This window comes from Rousettus aegyptiacus, unplaced genomic scaffold (genome assembly GCF_014176215.1).
Source record: "Rousettus aegyptiacus isolate mRouAeg1 unplaced genomic scaffold, mRouAeg1.p scaffold_m13_p_11, whole genome shotgun sequence".
NCBI lineage: Eukaryota > Metazoa > Chordata > Mammalia > Chiroptera > Pteropodidae > Rousettus > Rousettus aegyptiacus.
This window is the reverse complement of record NW_023416286.1, coordinates 95,679,384-95,691,604: the sequence shown is the minus strand read 5'-3', so window position 1 is coordinate 95,691,604 and position 12,221 is coordinate 95,679,384. Positions and strand designations below refer to the sequence as shown.

At 56.0% G+C, this 12,221-nt stretch overlaps 2 protein-coding genes across 15 annotated transcripts in view; one reads left to right on the top strand and one right to left on the bottom strand.

Annotated features, from left to right (window-relative positions):
• ANGPT2 (angiopoietin 2) overlaps nt 1–8,572 on the top strand; it is a 45,698-nt gene extending 37,126 nt beyond the window's left edge. For both annotated transcript variants that reach the window (XM_016133374.2, XM_016133372.2), the window contains exons 7-9: nt 88–254; nt 4,561–4,691; nt 7,300–8,572. In XM_016133374.2, coding sequence (XP_015988860.1) covers nt 88–254; nt 4,561–4,691; nt 7,300–7,460 — 459 coding nt within the window. In that variant the 3' untranslated portion in view covers nt 7,461–8,572. The remainder of the gene's footprint in view (nt 1–87; nt 255–4,560; nt 4,692–7,299) is intronic.
• The window catches only part of MCPH1 (microcephalin 1), a 156,862-nt gene that overhangs the window by 77,088 nt on the left and 67,553 nt on the right, over nt 1–12,221 (bottom strand). For all 13 annotated transcript variants that reach the window (XM_036228987.1, XM_036228996.1, XM_036228985.1 and 10 more), the window contains one exon: nt 10,104–10,181. In XM_036228987.1, the coding sequence (XP_036084880.1) occupies nt 10,104–10,181 (78 nt within the window). The remainder of the gene's footprint in view (nt 1–10,103; nt 10,182–12,221) is intronic.

Here is a 12,221-nt window from a genome sequence, read left to right as displayed (position 1 = left end):
CTAAATTGATGAGGATTATTGATTTCAAATACGCGAAAGGAAAAAATAAATAAGTGCGGTAACTGAACTTTACGACTTGGCCTGCAGGGCTTCGGGAACCCTTCCGGCGAGTACTGGCTGGGAAATGAGTTTGTCTCCCAAGTGACCAGTCGGAAACGCTACATGCTTAGGATCCGGCTCACGGACTGGGCCGGGAACGAGGCGCACTCGCTGTACGAGCACTTCTCCCTCTCCGGCGAAGACCTCAACTACAGGTAAGGGCCCCGCGCGCCCGAGAGCGGGCGCGGCACGGTACGGGCGACTATCCCACAGCGCGCGAACCCCGCCGTGCTCACCGCTCGCACACTGCCTGGAACGGGAAACGCGTCCTGCTCAAGTCTTGGGTTCTTCGCTGCCTTTAGGCAAGTTTCTCTCGTTTTAAAGTTCTGACTTTGGTTTTATCAACACAAGGGACGCTTCACGAGGACAGTGTTCTGTCTGCTGCGTTTGCTCGGTGCCCTCGCGGCGCAGCCGGACCCCGCCCGGCAGGGAAGGGGCATCCGACGGCCGCGTGCGCAACGCGCGGGTGCGGCGTCCCTGCGACGCCAGGCTGCGCCGGCACAGGCGGGTACGCCGCTTCCTCCCACGGAGTTTAAAGGCCAAATCTCTGTTTGCCGTTTAGACGCATTCGGTTATGTTTCTTCCCAAAGTCAGGGTGCGCTGCCGGGTTTCGAAGTGGCAGGATTGGGGGCGGGGGGTGGGTAACTGGTCAGTCGACGCCTCTGCTCCCTGCTGTGGAAACAGCTGGCTCCCCGCTTCCTTAGCATGCGCCCCGTCCATCCCGTCCACCCCCCGCCCCTCCGGCAGCGCCAGTGGTGGCCGCTCCGAGGAAAGCGTGGGCGACGCTGGCCCGGAATGACTTCCTGGCTCCCAGACGCCACGAGGCAGCAGCCAAGGGACCGGAAGCCCAGGACCCCGGCGGCCCAGCAACGTCAGGCACGCACAGAGGCGCGCGTGCGTCAGGCACATGCAGAGGCATCCGTGTGCGTGCATCACGTACAGAGGCACGTGCGCGCGTGAGGCACGTACAGAGGCGCCCGCGTGTGAGGCACGTACAGAGGCACGCGCGCGCGTGAGGCACGTACAGAGGCGCGCGCGCACGTCAGGTACGCACAGAGGCGCGCGCGTCACAGAGGCACGTACAGAGGCGCCTGTGCGCGTGCGGCACGTACAGAGGCACGTGCGCGCGACAGGCATGCACAGAGGCGCGCGCGTCACAGAGGCACGCACAGAGGCACGTGCGCGCGTCAGGCACGTACAGAGGCACGTGCACGCGTCAGGCACGCACAGAGGCGCGCGCGCGTCACATAGAGGCACACACAGAGGCACGTGCGCACGTCAGGCACGCACAGAGGCGCGCGCGCGCATGAGGCACGCACAGAAGCACCCGTGAGCGTGCGGCACGTACAGAGGCACGTGCGCGCGTCAGGCACGCACAGAGGCGCCCGTGAGCCCTGGCATCCAGAGAGGGACCCGAAGTGCCCGAGCGACGGGAGGACGGAGGTGGGAGTCGCCGTGCCGGCCGGCGCCCCGGGACCGGGCCGCGCAGGGCACAGCGCGCGGCTCGGGCGCCCACGTGTCTGGCAGGGTCTACGGAGCGCAGACCGGCGGCGAGCACAGACCAGGGGCGCGCGCTGCGCAAGGCCCACCCGGACGTCAGAAACACAGATGAGGCGCCAGACGGACGTCACAGACAAAGACGCCATTGGCCTACGGCCCCATCCCGACCTCACGAGCGCCCAACTCGGACCCTCTGCTCAACAGAAATCCCAAGACCGGAATAGTTATAGTTGGGGATCTAAATGCAATCTCAAGGTCCCTGAGCTGGCTCCTTGGGGAGGGTCGTGATGGACAGCACAGAGAAATGGGCTGGCGGCCGGCTGGCCTGGGCAAGTGCCTGGAAACTGGATGCTGTCCAGTGCGTCCTGCTTCGTAAACAAACAGTGGATCGCAACTCAGAAGCATGTTTTGAAAACAGCGTAAACACTAACAGGGCTTCTAACAAGTCAGAGATAGTCCCTAAGTCCTCATCACAGACAGAGCAGGGCTCTCCTGGGGATGCTGCGAGGCAGGTGAGGGGAACGTAGGTGTCCGGGCCTCGCTGCAACTCCAAGACGGCCCCAGAGGGGTAAAAACTTCAATGAAGTTTCAGACACAAGTGGCCGGTCATTGTTTTACCTCCAAGCTAAATATTTTTCCAACTGGCAACAGTTATGAATCTACAACAGAGGAATTTTAGAAAAAAAGGAAAAAAGAAACACAAAAATTAAGGATTAGACTGTTTACATAAGAAGATTTTACAAAATGGGTCATTACCCTTGTATGCTGACATTATAAAAATATTTTAAACTGAGATGGTTCTTAGCAGATATTTATTTCGAAATGTAATCATTTTTGGATGTGCCGTTTTAAAAAAGTACACATTCGTTTAAAGCTCAGTTTAATTTACTTGGCAGTATAAGACAGATATCACACTGAAAAAAATTATCATCCTAATAAAACATATCAGTGTGATAAGAGAGCTATTATGTGACTAAGATTTGGAATAACTACAAATGTTTCAGAACATCAACCGTATGTAGCAGCTGAGCTGTTTTTTCCTAAAGAAATGTTCCCCAAATGTTGGAAACCTGGAGAATACATGTTGCAAGGAGTGGACACGTACATCAGGAGAACGTGGTTCTTTCTACTAAAACTAAGAACTATTTGTACCTTAAACCTTAACAATCGGTCACTCTCACAAACGTCCGGGCAGTTCTGTGCGAACACTGAGATTTCATAACATCGTCATCGCCTCTGCCTTCACTCAGCTGATACCAAAGTACGGCAATTTCAAGAATACCCGAATTGTAAGAGAAAGCAACTTGAAATACAATAGAAGGATCGAAAAGCACACGATGTTCCGCTTGCCCGCGGGGAAATCTAATGAGCCGCTGGGGACTGAGATGCTTGACGGGACAGGGGAAGGACAGGAGGGAGAGCGCCGCGCCGCGGAGCCACCTGAGCCCGCCCGGAGGAGCCCGGGAAGAAGCCCCTGCCACGGAGCCACCTGAGCCCGCCCGGAGGAGCCCGGGAAGAAGCCCCTGCCGCGGAGCCACCTGAGCCCGCCCGGAGGAGCCCGGGAAGAAGCCCCTGCGTCTGGTGCTCCAGCGGCTTCCCAGCGGCTCCCAGGGCCGGGGTGGGGGCGGGGTCATCTCCAAACAGGAGGACGACATGGAAATGCAGACGTTCACTCCATGCCTCACGACGAAATTTCCAGAGCTGCAACGTTAAAACCCGTTTGGAGTCTAAATCATCAGCATGGAAGTGACTTAGGACTGGTGCTTCATGGAACCGCATCTCACATGCTCCGTGGCCAGCGCTTGCACCCACTTCCTCAGGGACCCGCCACTGTCGCCGTGGGACGCTGTGGGCCAGGCTGGCACCCTGACTGTGCGGCCAAGGTGCATCCCGGCGGACCTCGGCTCAACTAGGTGCAGGGTGTGACCGCGGCCGAGCCCCTCTGTCTGCACCTCCACCATTTACATGTGAAAATGGGGGTAGCGCCTGCCTCTCGGGCTGGTGCGGGCCTGAGTCCCACGCCCGTCAGGGTGCCTGGCAGTCGGTCCCCTGGGAACCCGCTCCTCTCCTCCCCACCCTCGGCCCCAACGTGACTTCTCGGGGGCTGCATTCTTCCCAAGGGAGGGCCTGCAACTGTGAGCAGGTGTTACAAAGGGCAGCAGCATTCTCCCTCCGACCCTGCGGGGGTCTGTTCTGCAGGGTCCCCAGGGTGGGGCGTCTCGATGTCCAGGCACCAACATGCTGTGCCACGTTCTGCCCGGCCACACACCGTTCCATGAAGCCCTGCTCCCACCTGCATTGGGCTGGCCTGCCTGCCAGCGGGACCCCCACATGCCTCCACCTCCCCTTTGTTGGCACAAGTCGTGGGTGCCAGCCAGCCGTCCACACGTGGGGGCCGCTCCCAGTGTCTAACTCAGCAGTGCGCTGACTCCTTCCTCGGTGTCTAGCGGGTTCGTTACCGGGTGGCACAGAGGCCAGGCAAAGCGGCCACAAGGATTATTTTCTACCCAGTTCCGTAGACTTCTACTCCGAGTCCAGCGACCGTTCCTTGCGGCGAGCCTGCTGGCCTCTCGCCCCCCACAGAAAGGACGCTCGGCATCTCAAGATGCTCGTTCCCATGGGGACGGTGCCTGCCGACCTGGGGAGAGGCGCCCCCATGCCATTTCCCCGTGTCTGTTTATCTGAAAACGGCAGGAAAATAAATCATAGGCCCCGAAGTCCCCGCTGAAGCTCGTGTGAGTGATCTGCGCCGAAGGTCTCGTGGAAACCTTCCTCTCTGCCCGGGGTCTGATGATAAGTTGGTTCCTGTTTATACCAGCGTAGAGCTGTTTTGTCCAGAGCATACACACCAGTGCGCTTTCTGTAGAATGGAATTCTTCATTGTGAAAAATTTTCCACTATGGCAAATCAATCGGCCGAGACAATTAACACTCTTTTTCTCCCCCCTTTGCATGTTTACAGGATTCACCTTAAAGGACTTACAGGGACGGCCGGCAAAATAAGCAGCATAAGCCAACCAGGAAATGATTTTAGCACAAAGGATGCAGACAACGACAAATGCATTTGCAAGTGCTCGCAGATGCTCACAGGAGGTGGGACGACGCTCTCTTCCTGTTTATGTTGGCGAGGGGGACGCTGATAGAGGGGCAGGCTGGCTCTTTGGGCTTCCGCCCGCGCCGGGTGACAGTCTCCATGCTTTGCAAACAGACGTGCTTGCTCGGCAGACTGAGCTTTGTTGCTCGCTTTTTCAGGCTGCGGGGTTCTGGGCAGGAACGCGATGCTGAGCTGGAACTGTCGGCAGGCCAGCTGTGCCTCTCCGGGGCCCGCCCCTGGCAGGAAGGGGGCATGTGACCGTCCGCAAGCCCTCGAATGTGTGCTCATTGTCAGATGTCAGACAAGGCCAAATGTCCCAATGTCAACCAAACAGCAACAGAGATCCCTTACTACAGAAGTGTTTCCAATTAATGATTTATTGCTCGGCAGGGAACTTTGTCACCTTTTTTAAGGAGTCCACTTATATCAAATACGTGTAAAGACGCAGAGACTAGTTAACTAGCCTGCCTCCCTGGTGCGCAAATTAAAATGAATGACCGTCCACTTTAAATTAAGGCCTTTACTTTCAGGGTCTTCTTGTTTTTTGCCTTTCATGTCAGGCTGATTTTTTTAAAAAAGGAAACGTGCCCACGAGCCACGCCGCTGCCACCGCCCCTCAGAGTGGCGGACTGCCTCTGCGGCGTGGGGACCAGCTGCTGGGGCGCGCCTTCCGGTCCCTAAAGCTTAAACCTGACACAGCTGGACCCACTTAACGGTACCTGGGACGAGAACACATCCGACGGACGCTGCCGAGTTAGTTCTTAAAATCACCGAGACCTAGAACAGAAGCCGGAGCTCTGCCGGCGGCACGGGCCATGCGAGGGCACGTGGGCCGCGGGCGGGAGAGCCGGGCGGGCACCCCGCACGGGCCCGGGGCGGGGGAGCCGAGCGGGAGAGCTGGGCGGGCACCCCGCACGGGCCCGGGGCGCCCTCGGTGCCGGCCAGGCCGGGCCGGGCCGCACGGTGTCAACTCAAGGAGCTGCACAGCCGCGGGCAAGACCCAGCTTAGCGCGTTTGCACCTCAGTTAAGAACTGTTTGCAGTCAGAGGATTTATTTATGAGAGTAACTTGAGATTCAGAAACTTTCATGTCCTTAAATTAACACTGAGAGAATTAGGCTGTGTTACAAACGTCAGTCCTTTGGTTCCTTAGATAATATATTTATACGTAAAAATGTAAGTTTACAACACAGGTCTTCGCTATCAGCCATAATCATTTTAATAATTATGTCAACGGGAAAGCCATCATATCGACGTGTAAAAGCTTCCCGTGGCCCCCGTCCTGCCATCGTAATCCTTTCTAAAGCAAACAGAAAGGGGAAGAGGCGGGGGGGGGGGGCACCGGACGTGCTCGGCGCTTCTTTCCTGCCTGCCATTCCCGTGCCGAGCCCGGCTGTGCGCTCGCGAGGCTGGGGAGAGCTGCCGCCCCGGGAGAGGCGGACCCGTCCCGCCTGGCGGGCTTGGCCTTCCGCACAGGGTCTGGCCACGGAGAAGCGGCCTCGTGGGCAGCCAGATGCCTGCGGGACAGTAAGTTCCACTGCTCAGTCAGGACAGGCTCCAGAAAGGACAGATCTACCAATCTGTACCGTTCCTGAACGTTCTGAAGGATTCTGATTACAACACACAAATGTCCTAGCAAATTGACATTCATCTGAATCAACCCAGGTGATGGAGCTGTGACCATGAGGAAAAAAGTCAGGCACGTGGATGAAATAACTGCTGACCGCAGTGCACTGGATAAATAACGTAACACAGCATCGTATAAATGTAGCATCAGAGTATTTTCTGAAGAAATGTAATGTCCAAAGACAGCTGGGGCCGCTCCCCCGCACCTGGCCGCGCTGACCACGAGTGCGGTTCGTTCCCACTGTTCGTTTCTCACGAACGAGGGGCGACCGTCACCCTGCTGCCTCCTGTGCTGCACGGTTTCCCGCAGACGGCAGTGCACTGTGCATGTCCTTCCCCACACGACGTCTTCAGATTTATTCAGCTCACTCCACGCGGGTGGCAGCCACGCCCCTACTGCAGACCCAGGCGTCGGGCGGGCTCCTGCTTGGGCGCAGGCCCCAGCGCCCCGGGCCCCGCCACCCGGTGGGACGAGGCCGTGCCCCTCCCTCTGTCCCCCGCCTGCGCCTTGGTGACGGCACCGCCATAGCTTGGATATCCGTTCTGGGTCTGAGGCTTCAAGATTCCCTTTTCATCTGGCTCCACTGGGCACTTCAAATTGGGGGCTGTATTTTAAACAAACAGCATTTCTTTGGCGGGTTCCGCACCCCGCACTGCCAGAATGGGGAAGGAATCCCGGCTGGACGGGAGCGGCCACCGAGAGCTCCGGTTCTGACAGTTCCCCCCTCCCCACCCCCCCGCAGCCAGACCCCCGAATTGGGACTGAGGGGAGGGCCTCGTCACCGCCATGGACGCCTGGCCTTCCACGTCGCACTAGCCAGAACCTGGGAGGAAGCTGGGCAGAACGCGGGCCAGCACGGGCCCTGCTCGGGAGGGCGCCTGCTTAGAGCGTGCAGGCGGCCAGCGGGCTGGTTGGTGGCCCGCCTCATGGTGAGACGGGGGCCGCCTGGCCCCTAACCGCTTCTGTGTCTTGTGTTCACAGGCTGGTGGTTCGACGCCTGCGGTCCGTCCAACCTCAACGGGATGTACTACCCACAGAAGCAGAGCACAAACAAGTTCAACGGCATCAAGTGGTACTACTGGAAGGGGTCCGGCTACTCGCTCAAGGCCACAGCCATGATGATCCGGCCGGCAGACTTCTGAAGGGCTGCCAACGCAGCCGGTGTCCCAGAGCCCCGAGACACAGCCACCGGCGAGCCTACCCTCAGGCGTCCCCAGGGAGGGCCCCAAGGACATCACCACGCACACCTGCCTCCCGCGACGGACCAAAGCGCAGCCAGAACCTTCCCCACCGTGACCTGGCAGAGCGACTCCGCGAACATGAATTTAAGCCTGCGAATGAGACTGACAATTTACAGACGCTGTGGTCACAGCCAAGAATGCTATGTGCGAGTTCATCAGTAAATAACTGGAAACCAGAACACTGAGGCCGGGGACTGGAGATAACCCTGGGACTGCATTCTGCTACGCACTGTTTATAGAGCCTGTAAATGTCCGTATGTCCCGCACTCAGCATCGCCATCTTAACCGAAAGGGAGAAAACATTCTCTAAGCCGTACAAATATGTTATATAGTCAGGGATTTTCGGAGAAGTGGTTACTAGCAGTTTAAAATTTGGAGAAGGAAAAACATAGTTAATGCATTTTTGCTCCTCCTCTAGGTGCTTGAAGTTTTCATTCTGAAAACGGCATATTTACCTATGTGTTGCCAGCTTAGTTTTAAGTTAATGCTCAAATGTAGAGTTCGAGTTTATATGGTGAAAATGTCCAGGATCTGTTCTTTCAGTTTATGTAAAGAGTGTACTATGTTTTTCTTTTTTTCTGCCTGGTTATTAAATATGAAGGTATTTCTAGTAATTAAATATAACTTATTAGGTGAGATGACTACATTAGTTTCTATGATAATATTTACGATTTGTTGTGATTTGATTCCACAACAACCGATTGTGCCTCGTGACAAACAAAACCCGATCTTTAGTGGCGAAGACGTTAACTTCGTGCCGGGGGGACTCCGCCCCCTGCCATGCACTGTGCTGGCAGGAGCCCCTCTCCCTCCCTGCTGAGATGCGCCCAAGGTCACAGGTGCAGGTGGCGGCTGAGGAAAGCCTCCCAGCGAGAGCGCGTGCGACGCTCTGCCACTCAAGCTCGACTCACCCCCGAAGTCGGTGAAGGGAAAAAACCGTTCGCATTGCTAAGATGCCTCTTAAATGTCTACCAGAAAACTTAAAAAAAAAAAAGTGTTCTGAAGCACAAAAACAAAATCTGATGTTTATTTCATCTTCATATAGCGCGGGTGCAGAGAATTCTTCTTCCTTGAGAACGTGAATTTAAGCCCAGGACTGCAAAACCTTAAATTCCTACAGTTTTAGTTCTGAAGCTTTCATAGTACAATCGACACTAATAAACATTTGTGTAAGGCTTTGCGATTTAGAAGCGATTTCTCGTGTGTTGACTTCCGAGTTGGTTGCTAGGAAAAGCTTAGAGCCAAGCTTGCGACCGGCACTTACCTCATGCCCGCCTTCATCCTCTACTGTTCCACCACAATATTTTTCTTCGTTCCCTTTTTCTTATTTATTTTACCCCTCCGTGCCCACCCCACCCCCACCCACAGCTTAGTTTCAGAACAGTTAACACTGCTATGCGTTTGGGGTCAGTTCACGGACACTGGAAGGGCCAGGAAGTCGGCCTTCTCCACCAAGTGGTGCCTTCGCGACAAGCACGTTAGCTGAGCGAAGAAGCTCCCCCATCTTGTTACGTGTAAGAAGGGTTTATAAATTCAACAGCCGTATCGAAGGAAACACAAGTTTCTAGGATATCTCGAAGACCACATGGCACATGGGTTAAATGAATTTCAAAGATAAACCGTACTACGTCGCACAGGGTTATATACACTCTCTTATGACAGAGAAAAGGGGGGAGTCGTGTTTTCACTTTATGCCTCAGTTCCTTACATGGAATTTCAAACAGAGAGTCTTGCTGAGAGGAATTTTTTCTCTCCTTAAGAAAACATTTATAAAGTTGACAGAAATTCAAAACAGTAATCTTAAACATGAAAACAAAACAACCTAACGACCTAGAGAATCAAAGTGCTTCGGGGCAGAGTTCAACTTCCTGTCATATAATAGTCCCATGACATACTCAAAACAATCCACAAACACACGAAGACCGGTCGCAGATAAAAATCGCCATTTATCTTTCAGGTATTAACCTTTTGAAAGAGTAGACCATCACAAACCAGTAAATATTTCTGGAACTGAAAGCCAGCTTCTGCTTCCAAGTAAATGTGAAATTACCTACTAACTTGTTATTTAATCTTCAAAACAATTAGAACCTGGGACTTGGGCATTAGCGTTTGGAACACCTAAAGGTGAGCGAAGTCGACGCCGAGTTTCGGACGGCACGGGAACACAGCCCGCGCCATCGTGCCGGCAGGCCGCAGTCTCTATACCTATCAATTCTGTCTCCACTGAGAGTTCACGGCATTCTCTCTTAAAGCTGTACACAGGCTATACTACTACTTTCTCAAGGATTTACCATTTTTCTCAATCCTGAAGACTTCTATAATTAAAATTTTTTGAGAATGTATTCCTCACAACTTCTTGCAGAATGTTCTCACATGTGTTCTCACAAATAAATAGATAAAAGGCTTTAGGTTCCACAAATAGGTCTTTTCGGTTATGGGCATAATCACTCTTGATTTAGTGAAAACTTGATTCTATAGCAATGCTAATATAATTTCCTGCGAATACCAAACTGCGTTTCCATCAGAAAATAATGCCAGACTTACAGGGGCCGCAGGGAAGGAGTCTGAAAGTTCGAACGGTTCCTCGGAAATCCAGTGACCCAGCTCCAAGGACCACAGCACCTGTGAGTGACACGAGACGGTTTTAGTGAACAGAGCGAAAACGAACTCACGTGAAGACGACCCCAGCGCGCTCCACCGATCGGAGGCGGATGTGCCTCGGCTGCCCAGGTGCCACGCCCAGGCCGCAAAACTGGGGCGGATGACAGTGGACGCCTGGTCAGTAAACGCCTCGGATGCCGAGAAATCCGAGTTGTAGTCCTAGTGAGGCCACGTGCTAACCACCACCCCATTTCTAGATATGTGAAATACTATAGATATTTTTAAATTCTGAGTGTCAAATTTAAGGTGTTACTGGAGGCAATCCTCAGTAAACATTAGTCTTATCAATAAAAAAATAAAAATAAAATTAGTAGATCATAAGCCTAAACTTAAAAAGCAATCTTTTTAGTATCTGACTTTGTTTCTAACATTAAATAGTATTTTCAAGTTCTCCATAGCACGTCTAAAAATCCTTCCTAGCCTTCTGAAGGGCAGTAAAATGTCTCAAACAAGCCTTCATCATCATCGGCATCATTATGTGAACACATATTTTTAAATGATCAAAACGATGTTTTCATTTTAACTCAACGATGCTGGAAATTCTGCCGTCGGCTCTGCTCTGTGACCCAACCCCCTGGGAGGCGGCACGTGTCTCTGCGCCGGGAGACGCCACGAGCAGAACAGCCGGACCGATCGCGTGGCGTGGGTTCACCGTCTTCTCTGCGATTCCGTCTCTGACAGTGCGCGAGTCCCCCCGTTTCCTAATCGCGCTGCTACATCGAGCTTACGTTCTTGCTGCTGAGTTATGGAGGGCCCGGTCTTCCTCCTCGGTGGTTCCTCGGGTTCGGAACCATCGATGGGAAACCGGTCTTAAGTGCTTCCCTTTTGATACGTTGAAGCGAGTACAGGTCCAACCCGAGACAGCCGCGTTCGGTTTCTCAGAAGAAATGGGGGCGACGGCGGCACATGGCACCAAGACGGGGCCGCCGCCTCCCGCGCTGGCCCTGGCCCTGGCCCTGGCCCTGCCGCCTCCCGCGCTGGCCCTGGCCCTGGCCCTGCCGCCGCCTCCCGCGCTGGCCCTGGCCCTGGCCCTGGCCCTGCCGCCGCCTCCCGCGCTGGCCCTGGCCCTGGCCCTGGCCCTGGCCCTGGCCCTGCCGCCGCCTCCCGCGCTGGCCCTGGCCCTGGCCCTGGCCCGGGTCCTGCCGCCGCCTCCCGCGCTGGCCCTGGCCCTGGCCCTGGCCCGGGTCCTGCCGCCGCCTCCCGCGCTGGCCCTGGCCCTGGCCCGGGTCCTGCCGCCGCCTCCCGCGCTGGCCCTGGCCCTGGCCCTGGCCCTGGCCCTGCCGCCGCCTCCCGCGCTGGCCCTGGCCCTGGCCCGGGTCCTGCCGCCGCCTCCCGCGCTGGCCCTGGCCCTGGCCCGGGTCCTGCCGCCGCCTCCCGCGCTGGCCCTGGCCCTGGCCCTAGCCCTGCCGCCGCCTCCCGCGCTGGCCCTGGCCCTGGCCCGGGTCCTGCAACATGCAGACACCGCCGTCCACTCTACAGCCCGCTCGTCTGTGAACCACGCACTGAGGGCGGCCCTGGGGCAGGTCCCACGCTCGGTCCTGGGCACACACCCAGCCCCGGGGGCGTTCGCCCCGCGGTGGGAGGCACGGGGGCGGGGGGGGGGGGGACCACAGGCGGTGGCTGTCCAGAGCCCTGCGTGGGAACCCGCAGAGGGAGCCAGCTGACTCAGGGTAGCAGAGTGACGAAGGGTCCACAGGGGAGCGACGTGTTCAACTGAGTCCTGAAGGATGAGTAAGCGCTCATCAGGCAGGGAGGCAGGGAGGCAGGGGGGAGGGCTGAGGGCGGTCCAGCGCAGAGGGAGGGGCGTGTGTCAAGACAGAAGGACAGCCGGTCCCTTCTCTTCTTTCTTGGCTAGAGAAGAGGGTGCTTCGGAAGCCGAGCTAGGAACACCGGGTGGGCTGGATCGCCACGGCGAGCTGTAAGAGACACCGCCTCTGCCCCGTATGCTCATTAGCACGTGGCAAAGTTCCTGCTGGGCCAGAACTGGAGTCAGAAAAGGCA